The following is a 22,947-nucleotide window of genomic DNA, read 5'->3' as shown; positions in this document are numbered from 1 at the left end:
TGCACGTAACCAGTGCTGTAGAAGTGGAGGGGGGGCGCTTGGGGAGGAGCCCCCTTTCTACCTTTGAAATAGGTAATTATTCATAATTTCATGGCTTCAGCTTCGTCAAGAGAGATAAATTTAGTTCTAAAGCACTGCACGTAACACATGTCAAAAGCCACATCTCGTTTACATGCTTGCCAACACAAATGTGCTACTTGACTGTTGATTTCAACATTTTTTCAGTAAAAGGGCGGAAGTGTGAGTTTTCATAACGAGAAACTATACGATTACTTAATGATAACATACTTTGATATATTTCTTGACTGTGTCGTCTAAATCTGTCTCGCTTTGTTACTCTCTATCGTTTCATAAAAGACTCGTTACGCGGTCAACTGTTAAAAATATTTGCACAAAAATAGAAGCTACTTGCTGTTTTATTTTTATTCTTTGCATTGTTTTGTAATTTTTGTTGAAATCTTGGTTTACTTACACTGCCGCAATGTTTTTTTTTGAATTGAAAAGAAAATTGCTTGACTTTCACTACTTTTCAGCAAATCAGGTTCAAAAAGACTTATGATAAGAGGCTATAACTATTCCATAATATTCTACACTAGTCAACACCGCAAGCCAAGAAGCCTACACAATTTCATAGAAATCATTATGGTGCACTCCTACGCATAGGAGAATAACGTAAATTTGTTATTAAACTCAATACAGGAGTGGTGGAGTAGGGGATAGAGTAAGGTAGGTTAGGATAGAGGGTGGAAGATTAGGGGATAGCGTAGAAAGGGGGTGATAGAGTTAGGGTTAAGAGAGATAGAGTAGGCGATATGGTATGTAGTATTTTCATTCAATGTCCCACATGAAGGAATTATTTTTGATAATTTAATATACATTACTCATTAAGTTTTACATGTTTTATAAAGTCCTATTTTATATAAACACTGTTTGCAGCAAGATTCCTAGATTTTTTTTGAATTCCCACGATAATCAACAATACACAACAAAAATTGAGCACAATTTAGTTATAAGCATGTTAAAAAATCTTACTGAATGCGAGGGAATAATTGACAGAATGATACAAGCAATCGCATCATTTCAATTTGTTAATGTTTGCAGTTGGTGAGGATGACAAGAGAGATTATAAGAGGTTTGACAGACATAAAATTGTATGTTTAAAAAAAATCAGACGCAGTTGGACGCTTCTGTGGTTTCAAAGCACCCGTACACTTACTGGTCTCCGGTGAAAAAGACGTTTTCAATAAACTTTGACCGGGTTTCTTCCCGGCATCATATGGAATGACAAGTTTACACTTGAGCAGATGACGGTAATCTAGTTTTCAAACAAACAAACATATTAGTTAAAGCTGAGGAAATTCCATAAACTCGTGCATGTATGCTCTGTCTGTCATACTTTCACATCGGTGCAACTAATTATTTTGTGAATCAATTTTAAATGCATTACTTTCTACAATTCATCATTCACTACAATGCTGAACAGGTACGTACTTTAATACTTACCTCTAGTTGAGTGACTGGTGTTCTTCGATAATTCTATGCGCACTTTTTTCTTCTGACTGGAGCTTTCCTGTTTGTCAATGGTCTGTAAAGAGTACAACATACGCAACATTCAACATCAGATAAAACCCACGACATGCTGTCTCTTGTGAATAAAAAATTGCAATATTGTAGTTGGCAGTAGTAATTGAAATATTACTGTAAGACGCTGCATCCACATCAAAACTTCAAAAGAAAAGATTATATTCCCAGACAGTAGAAGAGAACAGGGATTAAAGCAGTGTTTAAAAATAAACCGATGAGCAACTGAATTCCACCTGCAACTTTACGTATGTTCACAAAAGCCTAAATTATTTCCTTAATTGCATACTTCAGGTCATTTTTTAAAAACCATCCCCCCCCCATCCACTTTGTAAAAATAGGGGGTACTAAATAGGATATCTAATGCCAACATCAATAAATAAAAAATCTTTAAATACACGTGAAAAGTTTCGTTTGACAGTTAAATATATTAGTATTTTGCACACTAGCAAAATATATAAAAACATTTAATAAAAATTATCAAAAATTATCAAAACATATAAAATTTCAAATTTCATCTCATGACACAATGTAGGGAAATGGTGAACTTGTTCCTTCTATAAATTTTTGTTTTTGAGATGATTGCTTTCAAAACTTAATTCGTGGTATCATAAAAAGCTTACCGATTTGTCTCCCTGCGATTTTCCATCAGAATTATTGTTCAATTTCTTCAAAGAATGACGGACAAACATGGCTATAGGCATCGAGTCACTGTCACGGTTATCACTTGTTGAAACGTTAGTATCTTGCCTTTTGTTATCATCTTCATTAGGCTCTGATGAACGACATTCCTCAAAAGAATTTTGAACGAGAGATGTTTGCGCTTGTAAAATGTTTTCCTCGGGAGATGGCTTAGATTTATGCTCACTTTTTGAAGTTGTTTTCTTTGAGGAACGGAGTTTACGAATATTTTTACGGGAAAACGTGCTCAAATACGACCCATCTAAAGAATTAATAGTATTGTTAACGTCTTCCAAGTCATCACTTTCCGTAGGAAATTCCACGCGGGATAATTCATCGTCATTCGCGTTGTTTTCTGAGAATACCTCACTGTCAGCATTCATAATGACAGAATGTTTTCTTCTTTTGTTCATTCGTTCACTCGTTTCGCTCTCATCGACAATTTTATGTTCACGACCTTTTTCATTTTTCTTTTCCCGTTAGATTTATATCCGTCTTTCGAATTTATAATTGTTACATCGGCAACTTTGGAATTCATTTTTCTCCTCTTACTAGTTCCGCTATTTTTTATGACGTTCTTGTTTTCTGATGATTCTAAAGCGATTGCCTCGTCGTTTTCATGAGCAACAATCTCATTACCTTTCAATAAACCATTAATTGACGTATTAACACCAGTAGAACTGTCGTTGGCAGTTTTTGCCTTCTTAGATCTTTTTTTCTTTTTGAAACTGTGCTCAGTTTCAGAAAAATTGTTATTCGTAACAATTTGAACATCACTTTTCTCGGTATTTTGTACCACTCGTTCTCGTTTGGTCTTTTTGTTTGATTTTCGGCTAAAATTTTGGTTGGGTATATTCGTATTGGTTAAGACAGTACTGTCTTTGTCATTGTCATCAGTCTTCAAATCTTCGTCAACAAATCCATTTATTCTATGATTTCCGTCTTTTGCAGGAGTGGTCTCACTTTCCTGGGAAATGGTCTTGACTTTTTCAATATACTCATACAAAATTTGTCTGTTTCTAATTGGGATGTCTCTACGACTAGCCCATGAAAACAGTTCTTCACTTAGAGATGAAAAGTCCATCTGTAGTAGAAGAATGTAAATTGTTATTAACAGATAAATTACAGTACTGCTCAGAAGTAAGTTTACCGAAAACGCGTTCCGAACTCGTTCCAAAATGCTTCCAGTTGCGTTCGGCTCAAGATGGAACGCGTATCAAAACGCGTTGTTGGCGAATCTGATCATTGATCGGTAATCATCATTTATACTCGCTATATTAGTGTTCAATTTAGGAAATTTCCATGTTATAATGAGTTTTTTTGAACAATCGAGAGCGCATTCAAAAAGTATCCCCAATTTTTCTTGGAACGCGTTCGGGACGCGTTCCGGCCGCGTTCGAAACGCAAATGGAACGCGAGCGTTACTTCTGAGCAGTACGGTATCTAAATTATGGCAAAGTTTTTTGATGAATTACATTTATATCCATGTGAAGCAACATAACACCAGACAACTTTTGGAAGAAGAACTCATACGTATTTGATAACAAGCACATGCAAGCCATACCTTGATCGGATATTCACTAGTCTCGTCATCTTTTACGAAGATTTTATCAAATATCTCTCGGGATAAAGTTGTTAGAATCACTTTCCTAGTAGTTTTTAACAACAATAATTGAAAATACAATACACAGTATTTTATATATTTTATAAAGTTTACTATAGTAGTGAGTAGCATATTCATACCGTTTGATGTTGGCTAATAGTTGAATGAATGGTTGAAATAGTTGAAGAAGAACAGGTCCTTCAATCTGAACATAAAATCTATTTTATACACGTATACACCAGTTAAACCAATTCAGTCGATTTAGAAAAATATTTCATACATGAGACAGTTGACACTTTCCTAGTTCTTCAAGGTATACTTGAATCATATGTGATTGTACACCTTCAGGAACAAAAAACTAAATAAAAAATACCACAGAAACGACATTAAAGTACACATACAGTTTTACAATCAGGCAGCAGCAACATAGAGTCAAATTTATTGCTACTTACTGTCTCACAAGAAGAGGACAATGGTCCAGATGTCAGCATTTCATTAACCAACTTTACAGATCTACATGAAACATGTTATTGTAATATGTGGTAGATTTAAATATTTGGTATTTGGACTAACATAAAGATTGACACAAATTGTCAGAAGTCAAAGGTATAACACAATATTACCGTTAGAATGCTACATTACAAACATAAATTTATAATCAAATTAGGTGTATATGTGTGTGTAAGTATACATGTATATTTGGGAACATAATTCCTTCTTTTATGAATTGTTAATTGAGTGTAAAAAAGTGCTTAATATAATTACAAAAGTAAAGCAAGTACTTATTTTGTTTATTCAAAATATAGCAATTCTTTTCAATTTTGTTACAATTGGAAAAAAATTGCTTTACTTTGAATAAATAAATAGATACTATTAAATCTATACAAATACAAATAAATCATAAGGCATATATGTATAATCATGTATAATGAAATGCAACACAAGCCAAGTGAGTTATAATACATAAAATAAAAGCCATAAGATAACATACTTTTCTTTCCAATTTTGTTTCTTGAGATAATTGAAAGTCTCAAGGACAAATTTACGAATGAGCTATAAATCATGAGAGAACAACAATTTACAACTCTAATTATGGTTATTTATAAACTTCATGGTGATTTTTGTGGGTGAAATAGGCTTGTGTGTTTCTAAGTTTCTTTTTATCTAATTGAATAATGGGAGAGATGCGGAAATTTCCAAAATTGAACACTTGTATAACAAGTATGAATGATGATTACCGATCAATGATTGGATGCAGCCAAAAACGTGTTTTGTTACGCATTCCACCTTGAGCCAAATGCAATTGGAACACATTTTGGAACGAGTTCGGAATGCAATTTCGGCAAACTTACTTTTGAGCAGTACTATATGTTAATCTTTATGAGAAATATCACTTCTTCAATTATTAAGACTGTTTTACTTACCAAGTAAAACTTGTCAAGGCGAAGTCTGTCAATTCCATGCCATTCCCGGCAAATAGTTTTATAAAACGCATGAAGATAATCCAGAGCTACATATTTTTGAACAAATATAAATTAGTAAACTAATTGGATAATGAGAAATTGCTTAGAATTCTGGCACAATGAAGGTGACAAGTTTCAACAAGAAACTGTCATATTCATTTTGAACAAAAAAACATCACACACACCTGAAGAAACATCTTGAAAACAGTGAAGAAGTTGTGCAATTACCTCTGCTAATTCTTCCTAAAAATGTTTATGCACATAATAACAAAAACATGTCAAAGGCTTTCTGGCATAATCAACCTAATGCAAATCATTTTAGATTTTACCATGACTGGAAAGTTTGTAAACGGTGCACTCAAGATTCAAAATATGCATTCATAATAGTTTGGTTTTCTCCAAACGGTGCACCCAAGATTTTGGGTGCACACTAAAACTTTCCAGTAAGGGACTTTACCTGAACATTTGGTTTATCTGCCATCCATACACAAAAGAAAAGACCTTTCCAAAGTTTCATCAAGTTATTTTCATTGAGATCTGTAAAAACACCCAGGTATACTATAGATCTTTACTGTATACTTCAAGACATAATGTGTACGCATATGAATAGTGAAATGTTAGCACGTATTGAAAGATGGTCAGGTCTTTGATTATTGTCAGTCATTAACTATGTTAAAAGTCCGCAGTGTCAAGCTATAACATCAATTATTTATTTCAACATGTTCGCAAAACGTATCAGCAAATGGTATAGAGAGTGCAACACATGCAACAAAACGTATTTAGAGAAAAAATGAGGACATCTACTGAGAACTGAGTAGTTCGTATTGACTTTATTTATAAAAGTCATGACAGCAACAGGAATGAAAAGGTTGAAATGTCATATAAAAACAAATAGAACCTGTAGATTTAGAGCTTCGTGACAATATCCATGCTTTCAACTTTTTCACGGCTTTATCTCTCACGATTTTGTCATTACTCGCTAGTTTCTTGGCAAAATAGGTCTCTGCTCCACCGCCAATCTGTCTGGCCGTAGCCATTTTACACGTGCAACAACAATATGCGACTTAAATGAAGTAGGACAACTCTTTGTTAAGTGGAAACCAGAAAACCTATTGTTTTAAAAGACAAAAGGAAGCGATATCGTTTTAACAATCAAATTGTACCATTTTTTTCCTCTGTATCATGGAGATTTACATTTTTAGCCATTTCTTAGTTTTTATTTTCAATTTTAATAACTGCCTGTATTGTTAGTTCGTTTTCTGCCTTTACCACCATTAAGGAATAACTCGCATTTTGCCAAGGAATGTCATTATGTGAAAGAATAGGAATATTTCCCAAACGATGAATCATTATACAAATATACATATATTCAAAACAGTGTAAACATATAATTCGTTACATTTCAAATACTGAACTAGAGTTTTTGAAAATGTTGGATTTGTTCACCATTTTCTCAAAAGGAGGAATTGTTCTTTGGTGCTTTCAAGGTACATGCCAGTCATTCACTTTGCCAGTAAATGAATTGATCAGAAATGTCATACTTCAGGTATGTAATAATGAAAATATCCGTTTATTAACTTCAGCCATTGCCAATACGAACTTGTAATTATAATTTTTTTTGTACAGGAACGTGGAGCAGAAAGTTCTTTCAGTCATGGCTCTCTTGCGTTAAAGTACAAGTTGGATAATGAGTTTGAGCTCGTATTTGTAGTGAGTAGTTAATTTTTGTTGTTTGGTTATTATGCCAGGCAGCTGTGTGCCACAAAATGATGCCTGATACTAATAACTATAAAAATACTGACTTTATGATCCATGTGCTTTGTTTAAATTCTTCCCGTCGTTGCTACTTCAAGCTAGCAGGGAAACTGTTGAAAGTGAGGAACTTTATCTTATTCAAGATTACTAATTTTGTTTAGCTGATTTGTTGAACAGTATATTTCTAAACTTTTTCATTTCATAATCATGAGAGTATCTGTGGAGTGGAATATAGTTGTATTTATTATTGCCATTGATCTTTTGATATTTGAAGGTGGCTTATCAAAAGAATCTGCAATTATCATATATTGACAAACTCTTGACTGAAATACAACTTGCTTTTCGCAACAAATACAAAGATGACTTAGAAATGGGCAAGATGAGAAATTATGATTTTGAGGAAAATTTTAATGGTATCCTTAAAGAAATAGAGACTTCTGCTAAGTTGGAGTCGAAAGCACCAAAGAAAATGAGGACTTTTGAAGAGTCAAAAAAATCTCAAAAAACTGTTGCGTCGATGAAAATCGACCCAAAGAAAGAAACAAAGACAGAAAAAAATAAAACTCAACCTGGTAAATAATCACATTCTTAATCCATTTTTAAAACTGGGTAGACTGTTGAGTTTTTTCTTGAGAAGATGAATTTATACAATAACCATTTGGTTGTATGTATTTCACAGAAAAATCAGTTAAAAAAGTTAACCTTGCCAAGGATGAAAAAAATTCTGCAGAATCAAAACTGCCTGCAGAAAATGGAGAGGCTACTGATGAAATGATACGCATCAACCGAGAAAAAATGATGAAGAAAATGGTCGGAAAGAATCCGAAACCTTCTGGGTGACTGCAGCTCTTTTATATTACATGTTTGCATGAAATGTTATTATAAGATGTTATTTTACATATGTCAATGTCTGCCGATCCATTCTCTTTGGAATTGAAACCAATACTGACATGCTAACATGCCAATTTTTAGAAAAGGTTCTCCATCAGCAAAGAAAGAACGAAAGAAAACGGCAAGAGTGTGGGAGAATGGAGGATCAAAGAAAGATAGCACAACCCTTGACTACAGTAACAGTGTTGGAAATGATGATGACTACAATGGTATAAGAAAAGAGGAAAGAGAAGAAGTAGAGAACTTAGTAAGTTTGTTCTTACAAAAGGATGAGTATATTTGATCCTAGATGCATGCAAGTAATTGCAAGTTGCATGTAAGAATATGACAAAAGCTATTATTGTAGTATGGTGTGGGGTGGGATACTATCTCTCTCTATCCTTTTTATATCATTCATACTACACATGTGTATATAAATCCGATGTTATCTAATCTTCACAGAGATCATTTGTTGGTACAATGGAGGGTGAACTTAAACCCATGGACTATGAAAATGATCTTGAAGATGAGGATGTTTATGAGAATGGAGAGGAAAATGACACTGAATCTTTAAGGTTACAGTGATTTGGATTATCTCATGTCTTTAGTTTCATCTTTCAGATAGTTTTTTTTAATCTTGTGCATTTTACTTTTTACCCTCAATAGCAATTCCAAAAAGGAGATGGGTGGTGTATTTGCATGGTTCAAGGGACTTGCAAGCCAGAAAACCCTAACAAGAGAATCCGTTGAACCAGTTTTAGAAAAAATGAGAGAACACTTGATTGGTTTGTTTACCCAAATAATTTCACACTCAAAAATAAAAAAATCAATATTATATGCGTTCATAAAGGACATTTAAGTTTGACCAACAATAGGAGGATGAATGACGTTATAATACTCTTACAGCAAAGAACGTCGCTTCTGATATCGCAGAGAAATTATGTGAGAGTGTTGCCACAAAACTTGAAGGCAAAGTTCTTGGAACATTTTCTAGTGAGCATTTTCATTGAATTTTCTGTTTGCTTCATAAATATGTGCAAAACGGATTTCGACAAGGATATACTATTTTTGCATATTGTATTACTTTTAAGGTATATCGTCCACTGTAAAATCAGGACTGGAAGAATCACTTGTACAGATCTTGTCACCACGTCGTCGTGTCGACATTCTTAGGGATGCATTGGCCGCTAAACGTCGTGGACGGCCGTACTCTATCACATTCTGTGGCGTCAATGGTGTAGGCAAATCAACTAACCTCGCCAAGGTTAGCATTAACGTATAGTATGATATACTCGTAGAAATTTATGGTACTGTAGTAAGCAATGTTCGATGATTTACTTATTTGCTTTCTTCATGAATACTCCGTACTTTTTTACACGTCGTAGATTTGCTTTTGGTTGCTGGAAAATGGACTTCGAGTTATGATTGCAGCATGTGACACTTTTCGTGCTGGTGCAGTTGAGCAGCTGCGTACGCATGTGCGTAAACTCAACTCACTTCATCCTGCACCAGACGGCAATGGTATGTTGTCAGTGATGTTGTATGAACGTGGTTATGGAAAGGATGCTGCTTCTATTGCAATGGATGCCATCAACTTTGGTACGAAGATCTTTTTGCTAGTTTCAACTGAGATAATATCAATGGATAAAACTTCTTGAACATGCAAAAATACATAATTCTAAAACTGTGACTTTGACTGACAGAAAGTCTCATTTCAAAAAAAAAAAAAAAAATAGAAAACAGACAGTTTGAAAACCATTGATTTCTTGTTCACGGTATTAAGAAATAGTAATTTTTTCAGCTCGAGATCAACGGTTTGATGTGGTATTGATTGATACTGCCGGTCGTATGCAAGACAACGAACCTCTAATGCGATCACTTTCCAAAGTAAGTTCTGTGAGATGATAAGCTAGATTATGTTTTATTTGAACTTTGAAAAATATGTTTTCATTTCTTAGCTCATTCGCATCAATGATCCCGACCTTATATTGTTTGTTGGAGAAGCTTTAGTTGGCAATGAAGCTGTTGATCAGCTTAGTAAGTTCAACCAGGCATTAGCTGATTTTTCATCTCAAGAAAATCCAAGGTTGATTGATGGTATTGTGCTCACCAAGTTTGACACCATTGATGACAAGGTATGGTTATAATAGCTATATGCATAGTAAACGCATGTTTTTGTAGATAATAGAAATTTCAAGAACTTTTTTTTTGTACCTCATTAAGGTTGGTGCTGCAATATCAATGACGTACACAACTGGACAACCAATAGTATTTGTTGGAACTGGTCAAACGTACGCTGATCTACGAAATCTGAACGCAAGGGCTGTCGTAAATGCTTTATTGAAAGCTTAGAACAATGGAGACCTATAACAAATTCACTATCCCTGTTTTTTCTGCCTGTCTCTATGTTATTCTGTTGCATTGAATATTTATCATTGCCAATGTTTGTTTGCAATAGTATTAAGTAAATCATTGAACTCAGCTCACACCAATGTATGAAGATTATAGCGTTTCTTACTCTCGTTCCATGACCCCATCAAAATACTGCAGTTTGTTCAGGAGCGTAATAATCATCCAATTGTATCTGTCTTTTTTCTTTATTGTTTTCAAGAACTTCCAACACAATCTTTGATACAACGATATTTTCTTCCTCGTTTTGCTCGTGCTTCACGGCGATATGGACGGCACAACCACTGCCGACCAGTTCTTGTTCGTGAGCGGCCGCTACTTGATTGATAACTTTTCTTTCAACCTGCAAATGTGGAAGTTTTTATTTGACATCACAGGCGCAATATGTTGCTATAGCTTTCCTGTCTCTGGGGGAAGGGGGGGGAGATGAAACAACGTTTCATGAAATGTATTATTTTATTTATAGACATCGATTTTGAATTTGATTAAATCCCAAGTATTGCATGTCGCGTAAGATCTACTCCTTGTTCGCATAAGAAGAGGCTTCTTGAGTATGGACATCGAGATGCGAAAAGCTTATCTCATATATATTTTACTGCTTAACGTTGTGCAGTGCCATAAGGCTGTAAAAATAAAACAGTTGTGAGTTGCAGCCACTGGATGTCCTGACAAAGACAATTTTTGTAGCGCAGGTGTCCCTTTAAGGAAGGACATCTAAAAACTTAACTTCTTGCTAAAACATTCGCAATATATTGAATACCGGGTTTATATAGATATACCAAATTTTCAAATAAAGATAAGTCTTTTCACTATGACATCTTTGACATCGTTTTGCTACTTAGTTTAACGTTTGCGTGTTATCCCATAATGAGCATAGAACACAGGTCTACAACATCAAAAAGCTTCTAAAGCCCTTAAGTTGCAGCTGAAGGCCATCCTCTTCGATACTACAATAACTATATTAGGTGTTAACATGGATAAATATGGATAGACAATTTGTAGAGATGAGGTGCTCTGGTACTACACCATTATTGGGAGGTTGTTTTAAAGGTTTCCTCAGTTAAACACAAATTAAAATTGCTTTTTCCTTCATTTCTGGGTACATTTTACGTATACAATAATTTGCTTGTTAGCAAATCGCCTCTTCTCCCGTACGCTCTCTAGCCAAAGAGAGTGGGGCATCTCCCTCACCTGCATCCTCCTCAACCAGTAAGTCCACCACTATATTACACATACCTATGTATATCGTTTTCTTATTCAGTGAGAAAACGACCGCTACATTTCAAGAGACACAATTTAGCAATTCCACGAATACAAAAAAGGAATTTTCGTCATACTATACCTCGTGTTTGATAGACCTTGCCCCATAATGTACATCATAACCATCAGCCATACATGTTAATACTTCTTTATCCCAACTCAAGTGAATGTCGTGACGTTCTAATGCCTGTATGAAACATAAATCAGGGATAAATTTAGGGGAGAGGTACCTTGGGGGAGGGAGTGCGCATCCCCTAGCCTTGGCTAGAAGGGGTACAAATTTTCCAAAAAAATATTAATATACCCGACATAATTACGATTCCTTATTAAAAACAGTAAAAATATGTACAGATTACCCGTTTGCTCCAATAATACATCTCCTTTTCAACCAATTTGAGCAGTTCACTTTGAGAAAATGGAAGAAAATATACGATTTCATTGATCCTTCCAAGAAATTCATCTCGTCTAAAATGAAACTAAAAACAACGGCACTTTAAAAAAATAAGAAAAAAACTTTGGCAACAACTTTAGGATTGATCAGCTTCTTGGATAAAGCAAAAGGATGCCATTTAACGAGAATAAAAATATCGCAAATTCGACTTGACACATTTCTTTGACACATTTCTTTCACTATAATAACCATATTTTACCTTAAGTATTGGTCGGACGACTTCTTCTTTGAATTTCTTTGAAATTTCAATCCGCTTCAACGACAGATCAACTTCCAACTTTCCTGCTAAAACACCAAAGTTAATGACATTAAATCTTGGGAATTAAAAGAGCCGCTTGAGTTCATTAAAAAGTCTCCTGCGACCACTAAACCACCTGCTGTCTTCGATTCTCGCTCCTCGATTATTTGACGTGCTTGCTTCCGAAGTTTTAAACCATGCTTAGCAATTTCATCACTAGCAAGATTAGACGTCATCACGAAAATGGCGTCTTTGCACTCGATCGTTTTACCTTGGCCATCTGTAAGTCGACCCTGTTTATGTAAAAAATTTATGCGTATATGACTCCTCTTACAAATGCACCGCTACATTTGAAACAAAGACCTACCTCGTCAAACAGCTGTAACATGACGGTGAGAACGTCTGGATGAGCTTTGTCAACCTTGAAGGAAATTTCTTTACGTTTATTACAATTATATAAATTTTGTGGAGAGATTACCTTGGAAAGTACAGAACGTGTTAGTTTGTTAGATGTACGGTTAAAACTTTTATACCTCGTCAAAAAGAACCACAGCATTGGGACACTCTCTCAAAGCTTTCGTCAGCTGACCACCTTCGTCATGACCGATATATCCAGGGGGTGAGCCAATCATCTTTGCTACCTGAATAAATTCATACGACGCAATTTATCGTAGCTCATCGGAGATCATCGGAAAAACAGCTTCCTTATAAATTGCGATGAAATGTGACCAATGAAAAAAAGCAACAGAAAACATTATTGGCAGTCGTCGTCATTTGTATCCTAAAGTTATTTCACCAATAATTTCCGAAGTTGTAGGCAGTGAAAACCGAAAACTCACAGCATTTATACATAAATAATTTAAAAAATAGGATGGACTACAACAACTGATTAGACCCATGTCCTCCATATACTATCGTTCAAAACGACAAGGGAATTTCATTTCAAAATATAGTTTGCCTTTATACATTTTTTTGTCGAGAAGATTGAATTCGTGACTACACAGCAAAACGAACCCAGCCGCTCGTTTTCTCATTAATAATTCCTCGCCTAAAACCTCTACAAATTCTGCGCTAAATCAATCTTCATTTTCTCAACAGTAATCAATAGAAATCATTGAAGCAGATGATTTTCCGATGACATTCGATAAAGTTTCACATATTACAGGCAAACTTTGATGAAAAGGGAACTTGAAGAACAGTAGGTTAAAATTGCCTTTTGTGAGTGCGTAGATATAACAAAGTATTTATCATCGTAGAGCGAAATTACGCAAATACTCTGTTATTACATTTAAATTTAAGACAAACTCTCAAAAATTTAGGAATAACACGACGGAGTTCTTTTAAGTTTTCTTATCTTATTCGCATTCCTTTCGTGACATTATAGATACATTATAGTTTTATTTAGTAGCTCATTATTAGAGACGACGATTTAATAGAACAAGATGAATATAGCAGTTCTCACATTTTAGTTTACTGTAAATATTGTGTATGAAACTGAAATCTATACACCCTCGGTGTGAATATTAAAAAAAAATACTGACTTCAGTTGGAGGTTTTGTTTGTATTCCAGATTTAAGACTGGTGTTTCAATCACAACGCTCAATATATTATCGCCACTGAATGATACGGACGACTGAAGTCTGGTCCAATTATATTATACTTCAATGTAATAAAATTTATACCTCGTGCTTTTCTTGAAACTCGGACATGTCTAACCGTATAAAACCCTTGAATGAAATCAAAGAACGTTAAGCTATAGATGTATAATGGAACTGAATAATAAAAAGCGACGACTTGCTGTGCAACCTGTCAATAAACACGATAGAAAGTTTTTGGAACATTTCAAATGTCTGCAAATGTTCCGTAAAATGCAATTGAGATGAAACCATGAAAATATTTTACAACATATTGTTCAGGCTAGGTTGTACAGGCTAGGTAAATAGAACGACCATTGAAACATAAATTGACCAATTAAGGTATTGTGAACGTAAAACAGGCAAAAAAAAAACAAAGTAACGTCAAGATCATGTAGTATCCCAAATAAGCGGATCAAACGCACACACGCTGAATAGAGTGTATATATGTAAAATAAGCAGCGTGTAGGAGGCATATTAGGAGCTTTAAATCAAAAGAATGTAGACGTAAATTGGGAGTTACGCTAATTTATAGTTTATGTTTTTCTTTTTTGAATAAATCTTTAAAAATTTGATTACTTGATGAAAGACTTGCGTGCGTCGCCATTTCAACGAGATTCTTTGAGAAATTTGTACGCATTTGTGTTCCCATTTCAACAAATCATCGAAATAAGTTTCTTGCATATGGCTGCTGGCTGACAGATGGCGTTAACACGACATCATAATTAGCAATTTCACAAAACAAGTTCATGTGTATGTTTGAATGAAGTGTAAAAACCATCAATCTGTGAGTATATCTTTAACAATCTAACAAAGACTTAATACGTGTTTTAACTGAGAAAAACCATTTCATTTGTAATTGTCGTCAATTCTCATAAGGTGTTTTTTGTTGTATGCGCTATGACACGTCCCATGCATAAGAAAAGATTTGTGTTTTGCACTTCGAGATGAGAAAAAGCCAAATTCATTTTATCTTTGACCGAAAAAAACAATTATGCACTCACTTGGACGACCTTACAATGACAAGCTATTTAATGATTTATGCGCATGCCTGACCATTGAAAGCTCACGCAGCATGGATGAACACATTCGACATAATTACAAGCCATGAATTTTTTAACATATTTGTAACAATACAACGCTCGATCCTTCCAGTTAATGCAAAAATTATTTACACATGCGAGTAACATGAATGAAACTTTAATAAAGTACTCGAGAATGAGTTTAGAATTGTGTATAAAATTTTATTGGACATCCGCATGAAAAATAAATTGGATGAAATCCATGCGGTTGAGTGTAAAACACGTGTCAATTAAGAAAAAAGATGAGTTTATTATACTAAGTTTTACCGCAAAGAATTCATAATGTCGTCTTTCTTTTTCAATGTTTTTGTAATAAAAACACACAAATACCTAGAACTACAGATATGAGGTAATCATAAGTCAAGGCTTTACCTTGAGTTTAGAATCGCACGCAAAACAGCAGCATTCTAAAATCACGCGATTCTCGCGAATGTTTATATAGTGCTTACGATTAATGAATAATTATGCCAAAATAACATAATCAACGTTATCTCATTCATAAATAAATCAAAAGGACTTGTTTTGGCTTTGGCAGGTGCATGCTGACCGCCAAATTCAATAAAATAATATTCCTGCACAACATCAAAGTCATTCGGTTCGCATGCAAGCAACGTGAACGGAACAAGTAATACAAAACAAAGCGATCGGTTTTCACTTTTTTCAATTCAACATAAAATCATTGAAAATCGTCGAGAATACACTGACAGTGTTGATGGACGCAACATTTTTCGACATTGGTGTGCGAGCAGCCTCTGATATTCCAATGGGCGTTGGCTTTGGAAGTATACCAGTGCGCTTAATAAAATCGCAAAACAGCCACGAAGATCAAAAGATCGGCTTCGTTGAGGTAACACAATGAAACAAAAAAGGCATCTCTTTAAAGTCGTTTAGTGGTAATCTATAAACTTAACTGCTCTAATTTTGCCGAAATTAAGAGAATACAACACATGCACGAGTTAGCTAATACGCTACAAAATTTTATAGTGACAGACATCATTATATAACATACACAGTAGATTCTTTTCTTCAATGTAATATCTTGATTTACAAGAGTTGGTCGATGAATACAATTATTTGACGTTTGATACGTTACACAGAATTTTTTGCCAAAGTCCAAAACTAACACAAAATTATAAGCAACTAAATTTATAAAAAAAAACATGGCAAGTTAGTCGGCATAATTTATATCATTTGCGGAGTTTTTGTACACTATATATTTAGTGGGAAAGAACAAACTTTTCTTCCATAAATAATATCGTTAATCAACCACAATATATTCATGCAGGTGGAACGAAAAGACCAAAATGTAGTGTGTAAGTACGGTCGTCAATTCAATTGGTTAAAATACGTCTGTCCTTCGTCTCGTGAAAAAAAAGCAAATGTAAAAGCACTCATTGATGACAACGGGGAGATATTTTTCCGCGCGTGGTGCGAAATAAAGACTGGGGAAGAGCTGGTCTATTCTTTCAACGAAGAAGAAACGCTAAAAAGAAAAAAACAGAGAACGGACTATGGTATTTTTTTTAATTTTATCTCGATCCCAAAGACATTTAGTATTAACCAAGAGTTCGACGTATAGCAGGTAGTAACAATAAAATTATTTAACTTACAGACAGGAACAATAAAAAATGCACGGAAGAAATATATTCTACAGCAGACATAAAGCTCGACGATGATAAAGACTTGATGTGTACACTTCAAAATACGAATGAACATGAAAAGCAAAGAAACTTCCTAAAGAATATAAGCATACCTAAACAAGATAACCTTGATTGGATATTTGGACGAAGTGAAACTGGACGTAATACATATGTGCAGTCCTTTCCAGAAAAATGGTCAAAAATATGGGAATACAACAGAGATAATTTACACACGCATTACACGTTACCGTACAATTCAGACGCCAGGACTAACAGGACGATGGGTGTACATGAAAGGACAATCTCAACAAACCGCCACGTTGCAATAAAGCACTCGATAGGCAGCACAATTAACTGGTCTTCGCCGTTTATCATATCGAGAGACCATCAAACATATAATAACTCAAGCGAAGAGTATCTTGAAGTACTTTCAACAAAATATACACAAAAAAATGGAGAAAGCATACAAAGCAATGGACAAGAACATTGGATAATACCAACAAAAAATGAACAACCTCAGCAGATTTTCATCCCTTCAAAAAATGTATTCAATGGAAAAAACGGAAAACACGTCCCAAGTGAAGAGAGTCTATGTCAAACAAACGACAAGGATGTGAACACTAATCTTCTTCAGCAGTTTATGATGAAAAAAGAAGTTAATAACTCCATAAAGAAAGATGACCAAACAACGGTGAATGTAAAGCAGACCCTTTAAATGCAGTTACATCAGGATTAAGCACGAATAATTCATTGCTACAGCACAAGGAGGAAAAACAGAGTGAAAGCAAAAGCGAAAAGCTCGGAAATGCTTTCACCGCAGAATCTGATAATGAAAACAAAGGCAAGAATGGATCCCGTTTTATATGTGACTACTGCGGAAAGTCTTATTGCCGAAGATATGTGCTAAAAATACACATGCGCACGCACACCGGTCATAAACCACTTCGCTGCACCGTGTGTTGGAAGTCTTTTGGAGATCCGAGTAACTTGAAGAAGCACATTCGGTCACACGCAAGAAAAAACGCCATTTATACATGCGAGCATTGCGGGCGCGGTTCGTTTTACCGACTTTGTGATCTTGTAAGACATATTAAGTTTAGACATCGATTGGCGAATAACACTGAAAAATGACGGGACACACTAGCAATAGTTCTGTCAAGTAACAATTTGGTAAAAATTATAGATCTCCAAAATATCTCAAAGTTAAACTTATATGTTTCTCGTCACTTCGTTAGAGACTCTGAGATTTCTTTTGAAGAGAAGAAAATACAAGTAAAAATGTCGTTCTGTTCTGTAACTTTGACATCATTAAATCCTTTGATTGCCATCTTTCTCAAACTATTTTTACTTTAAAATTTTTACATAGTATTTTATGATAGAAATGCATTGTGGGAAATTGAAACCGTCGCCATCTTTTTTTTACAATGTTTTGGTTTTTTCTCGATAAAATGGCCGAATATTTATACGTTAAACATCGAAAATAAGAAATGAAGTTTCTAACGTTTGCTGTTAATTATATACGACTTACGAGTACCTTTTTATCATCTTTGTGGAGGTATTTGGCAACTTGTTTCGCGAGTTCAGTTTTCCCTAAAGAAAAAGAATCTTTTGAAAAGTTGACAACACATATATTTATAGTAACAAACACATTCATTTCATCATAAGTCATTTTAGATAACTGACAGTCGGGGGCAAAAACCCGGATAATAACAACGATAGTAACTTTTTCATGTGTATTAAATAGGAGGTCGTGTTTACTTCACCATATTAAATGTCGGAGGCCAAAACCCGGATAATGACAAAGATAGTAACTTTTTCATGTGTATTAAATAGAAGCTCGTGTTTACTCTACCATATTAAATATCGGGGGCCAAAACCCGGATAATGACAACGATAGTAACTTTTTCATGAGTACTAAATAGAAGCTCGTGCTTACTTCACCATATTAAATGTCGGGGCCAAAACCCGGATAATGACAACGATAGTAACTTTTTCATGAGTACTAAATAGAAGCTCGTGCTTACTTCACCATATTAAATGTCGGGGGCCAAAACCCGGATAATGACAACGATAGTAACTATTTCATGAGTACTAAATAGAAGCTCGTGTTTACTTCACCATATTAAATGTCGGGGGCTAAAACCCGGATAATGACAACGATAGTAACTTTTTCATGAGTACTAAATAGAAGCTCGTGTTTACTCTACCATATTAAAACTTTGTAATATTTGGGTCGACGTTTTATTCTGCATGCATTCTCTTGTTTAAATCCTTGCCTTTTTCTCTGAGATTTTTGATACAATCGAAAAAATACAATTAAATAGATATAGCTCTCTGTAGATCTATAGATCCCTGATAAAACTCACAATGAAGACCTTGCAATAAACTATATACACTTAATGTATGCTCCCAAGGGAAACAGTATATTTTTTTTCCGAGAATCTCAATGTTTTGTTACATTGAGACAAAATCATAGATTTTGATAGCTTTTCAATAAAATTAACGTCTTCCGGGATAGATTCATCCAGCATAGTTTCGTTGGAAAACGCTATACGATAGTGACCACAGCATATTAAAATGAGCGCGCAACAATTGTCCACTTGTTCCTTAGCAGGAAACATTGCATTCATTTTAAGTCATGTGACTACGAATGAACCAATCACATTTAACTTACACAGCAACAATATATCATTTGCAATTATTTTCTGGATATCTGTTCAAAACATCTATAATCATATCGGATTATATTACATTAACTGTGTTACAATTACCTATTCCTGATGAGCCAAGGAAAAGAAACACTAGAGGATGATCTTCATCATACCAGCCATTTTCACGTCTTCTAATTGCTATGTTTGATTAATTTTTGATTTCAATGAAGCGAACATAACAAACCAGAGTGAGATATAAATAAAAATTACCTATACGTAAATACCTGATGCAACTGTAGTGATGGCACCTTCTTGACCGATAATTGCTTCTTTGATTCTTTTCTCCAAAGGATATTTCTTTCTTTCTTCAGCTTCAAGTCGACGTTTTCTTTGCACATACTAAACGCAACACAGCAATATGATTTTATGTAAAGGGCAAAATACGCTAGGACTTCGCTATGGCAAGCAAAGATTGATCACTTGACGCAGAATTGTTTAAAAGGAAAATTTTTACAAAGGGTGGTGGTCTCTACTTCAAAAGGCACACCTCGAGCCCTCACTCCCCACCCCATCCACAATACACGCCAGTTTTAACTCATCTATAGCTATGATAAATTTGCGATCGGGTCACCTAACCTGAATAACACCGTTGAATGATCAGGCAAAACACGATTATAAACTATGTTAAGCCCTCAACAAATAAAATAAAATACCGAGCTGTTGATTGGTAAACGTTTCTCTTAGACTTTCTCAGATTCATTGTATAGTCAAACTGCAGACAAAATGCATAAAGTCAATCGTTTTGCCATGTGTATATTATTTCAAACAGTTTTTCAAAAAATTTTGCTTTCTGAAAACTTAGATAATAAAAAATTACTCAATTTTACTCAAATTTTACCTAATCTTTTACGTAAACATCATTTTACTTAAACTTTGCAAAAAATCACCGAATTTACCGAATGCAATTATATTTATAAGCATTGATGGACAAGTGCTAACCTCTGCCTGATTACTTTTGATGATCATCTTGATCTTTTCATTCTCGGTGTATTCATCCGCACTGTGACCGCTGTCATCTTTTATTGTTGGGTCAGCGCCTTGATGGAAAAACCGGCAATTACATGAACTACTTCATAGCAACAAAAATAAAACATCATATTTTATTTTTTCAGCGGTCTAACTTTGAGACCGTAGATAGAGATATGCTGTATCAGAAAAACAAATAATTAGACAAATAGCACGAAAGTTTTTCACTTTGTCGCAAAAACGTTCCAACAGTGGCATAGCCAGCAGCCTGCGCATTTATGTAGTTTTGCTAAGCTATAATTTTTCTGTTTTCACTCACTGCGAAAACGATACATTTCCAAAGACACGAAAGTTTATAATACTTGTTGAATTTATATGTAGTGGGCTGACTTGTGGCTACGCAATTGTTGGCCAATGAACGTATTTTTGACACCTTGTATAATTGTCCTAATCATACGAACACGAAAGTTAGTGAAAACAACATGCAGCTCTAAAAGTTGCCAAAAACGAAAGAAATACGAAAACGTGTCATAACTACGTGTAAGTTTGAACGTATGTTACAGCATAAGTGTGAAAAATCAAAATTGTTAAACTGACCTTTGCTCAAGAGAAGTTTCACACCTTCATAACTGTCAATGAGACTAGCATAATGGAGAGGTGTAAATCCAGAGAAGTTTGCACTTTTATTCAGGCGATGGGAGAACTCATTTTCTCGAATCATCATAACTTAAACATTTGAGCAAAATTTTTAAATTGTACAGTAAAATTATGGTTTGGTAGGCAGGTGTGGGCTTTAGTTTGAGTTTGGTATGTTGATGGAGACACCCATCATCTGAGAATAGATCACGCAAGTTAACCTTTCCAGAAAAGATACGACGAGACACAACAATTCCTAAGGAAAATCTGTTAGCAGCTATGAAAGATAGAGAATACTGGAAAGATGTGGTGAGTTCAATCTCGGCTGAGGCCGCAAGATGATGATGATGATGATGAGTTTGAATTTGATTTTGGGGGCTATTTCTTGCCATATTGTGTCTGACTTTTTTTGTTAAATTTCGCTAACTTTTTATTGTAATTGCAAGATTTTTAGAAGTACAAATAATAATAGCCTTTGCTTGATTATTTGGTTATATTAATATTTGGTGAGAAAAGTACCCAGCATCCTCGAGTGCCCCCTCCCCTAATTCAATCCCTGTTGTAAATCAAGAAAAACTAATATCAATAATAGAACTACAAAGTGAGCAAGTATGATTGGAACATACCATCCATCAGTCTCATCTTCTTCTTGCCTGCAATTTTAAAAGCTGTTGAATAGTCATCTCTCACATTAGGATCTGCTCCAGCTTGTAACAGCAAGTTCATGGACCTATAAGCATGACACAAAAATAAGTAAAAAATGAAAAAATTTACAAAACATTTTGGTTTCGACTGTTGATCTAGAAATCAAACAATGTTACAAGTACTAAGCAAATACTAGTAATATTGTTATGTATATTGAACTAAACATCTTAACATACTTTACACTATCATTCATTGCAGCAACATGCAAGGCAGTCCATCCAAGTGAATGAAATTTGTTCACATCACATCCAGATCCAGAAATCACCCTTTAAAAGAGATATTTACAAAAATCGTGCATCTTCTTCAAACTATTGCCCTCAAATAGAAAGCTTTTTCAATGCGTAATTTAGTTATACAAGTAGATGTTCACATAATGTATGTTCTCGTAGTGAATGATCGAACCTTCTTGATGCTTATTTTTATGTCTACATCTGTGTTTTTATAATGCACAGAAGATAAACGGTTACTTAAATCAACTAACTACAAAATAAATGTGTAAGTGCGTATTCACTAAGCATGCTGCTGTATGCATTCATTTTGTCCAGCTCACCTTTCCAGTTCAGTTACTCGATTCTCTTTAGCCAAAAAGCATATTCTTTCAGACTCATCTGAATAATATCAAGTAGCCATTTTGTTAAATTTTTTATCGAAATGCTATGTGATGCTGATTAGAACATTTGATAACAAAAGAAATTGTCTTTACAATTTTTAAAATACATAATTTTCATAACATAATACTGCACCCTAACGCTAACTCAGTTTTCTTGTAAACAAAATACATTTATACAGAACGTCATAACGTACTGACTATTACCAGACGTTGATGAATAGCACCATGCAAGAGAGCCAACCAAAGCAAAACTTGTTCCAACAGTAAGTTTTCTTGATAAAAATGTTGCCACGCGGTCTCTTTCTAGTAATTTAAAGATACATCCTTTTTTTATTGTCCGACTAACATGTGGCGCAAAATTGTTCAACGTTCTCGAAATAAATCGGTAAGAAGTTCTGAATTTCAACCACTGCCAGTAGACGGCTGCCATATTGAATTGTTTCTGAGAACTAGAGTGAATTTGGCACCTTACAGCAGCACCAGTCTCATCACAAGATTCACAACAATGATCCAATTGTGATCACCACCTTTGATTCGCATTTTCAATTATACAAATAGAAAAACGCCGATTCTTTCGGTGTGTAGAAAAGCATAAATTCTTACTTAAGACTACTCCTTAATATTTTTATTTCATTTATCCCAGAATTTAATA

General features: G+C 34.6%; 4 protein-coding genes across 8 annotated transcripts; 2 read left to right on the top strand and 2 right to left on the bottom strand.

Annotated features, from left to right (window-relative positions):
* Positions 1–853: 853 nt before the first annotated feature.
* On the bottom strand, positions 854–6,366 carry LOC124445161 (ribosomal RNA processing protein 1 homolog B-like). The gene is made up of 13 exons (XM_046995866.1): positions 6,227–6,366; positions 5,786–5,865; positions 5,514–5,571; positions 5,290–5,375; positions 4,857–4,918; positions 4,318–4,378; positions 4,146–4,223; positions 4,006–4,070; positions 3,827–3,911; positions 2,684–3,346; positions 2,205–2,651; positions 1,504–1,585; positions 854–1,315 (listed from the first exon to the last, which is right to left on the bottom strand). Exons 1-13 carry the CDS (start codon positions 6,363–6,365, stop codon positions 1,158–1,160), a joined length of 2,064 nt encoding a protein of 687 aa, XP_046851822.1. The 5' UTR covers position 6,366; the 3' UTR covers positions 854–1,157.
* Positions 6,367–6,677: 311 nt separating this feature from the next.
* On the top strand, positions 6,678–10,439 carry LOC124445808 (signal recognition particle receptor subunit alpha homolog). Its single transcript, XM_046996580.1, has 13 exons — positions 6,678–6,874; positions 6,955–7,038; positions 7,358–7,655; positions 7,763–7,919; positions 8,056–8,221; positions 8,416–8,528; positions 8,620–8,738; positions 8,860–8,946; positions 9,045–9,217; positions 9,339–9,552; positions 9,755–9,840; positions 9,912–10,088; positions 10,177–10,439. The coding sequence occupies exons 1-13, from the start codon at positions 6,758–6,760 to the stop codon at positions 10,303–10,305; spliced, it is 1,920 nt and encodes a 639-aa protein (XP_046852536.1). The 5' UTR covers positions 6,678–6,757; the 3' UTR covers positions 10,306–10,439.
* Positions 10,276–22,894, bottom strand: LOC124445810 (caseinolytic peptidase B protein homolog). Of its 4 annotated transcripts, none has more exons than XM_046996582.1 (17): positions 22,494–22,894; positions 22,236–22,293; positions 21,862–21,951; positions 21,607–21,710; positions 20,942–21,070; positions 20,318–20,415; positions 19,603–19,717; positions 19,439–19,516; positions 18,202–18,257; positions 13,994–14,038; positions 12,845–12,952; positions 12,679–12,732; positions 12,448–12,604; positions 12,273–12,355; positions 11,979–12,098; positions 11,705–11,809; positions 10,276–10,705 (listed from the first exon to the last, which is right to left on the bottom strand). In XM_046996582.1, the coding sequence occupies exons 1-17, from the start codon at positions 22,723–22,725 to the stop codon at positions 10,490–10,492; spliced, it is 1,848 nt and encodes a 615-aa protein (XP_046852538.1). In that variant the 5' UTR covers positions 22,726–22,894; the 3' UTR covers positions 10,276–10,489. The 4 variants fall into 4 exon arrangements, with proteins under 4 accessions (XP_046852538.1, XP_046852537.1, XP_046852539.1 ...); XM_046996581.1 differs by having other exon boundaries at positions 12,273–12,358; positions 22,494–22,893; XM_046996583.1 differs by having other exon boundaries at positions 12,273–12,358; positions 22,500–22,893.
* On the top strand, positions 14,436–18,008 carry LOC124445811. Of its 2 annotated transcripts, none has more exons than XM_046996586.1 (3): positions 14,436–14,732; positions 16,313–16,541; positions 16,640–18,008. In XM_046996586.1, the coding sequence occupies exons 1-3, from the start codon at positions 14,709–14,711 to the stop codon at positions 17,380–17,382; spliced, it is 996 nt and encodes a 331-aa protein (XP_046852542.1). In that variant the 5' UTR covers positions 14,436–14,708; the 3' UTR covers positions 17,383–18,008. The 2 variants fall into 2 exon arrangements, with proteins under 2 accessions (XP_046852542.1, XP_046852541.1); XM_046996585.1 differs by lacking the exon at positions 14,436–14,732 and adding an exon at positions 15,168–15,874.
* Positions 22,895–22,947: the final 53 nt, after the last annotated feature.

The sequence above is a fragment of the Xenia sp. Carnegie-2017 genome, unplaced genomic scaffold (genome assembly GCF_021976095.1).
Source record: "Xenia sp. Carnegie-2017 unplaced genomic scaffold, XeniaSp_v1 HiC_scaffold_22, whole genome shotgun sequence".
NCBI classification, from domain to species: Eukaryota; Metazoa; Cnidaria; class Anthozoa; order Malacalcyonacea; family Xeniidae; genus Xenia; species Xenia sp. Carnegie-2017.
The sequence above is the reverse complement of the archived record's forward strand: the minus strand, read 5'-3'. Positions and strand labels throughout refer to the sequence as shown.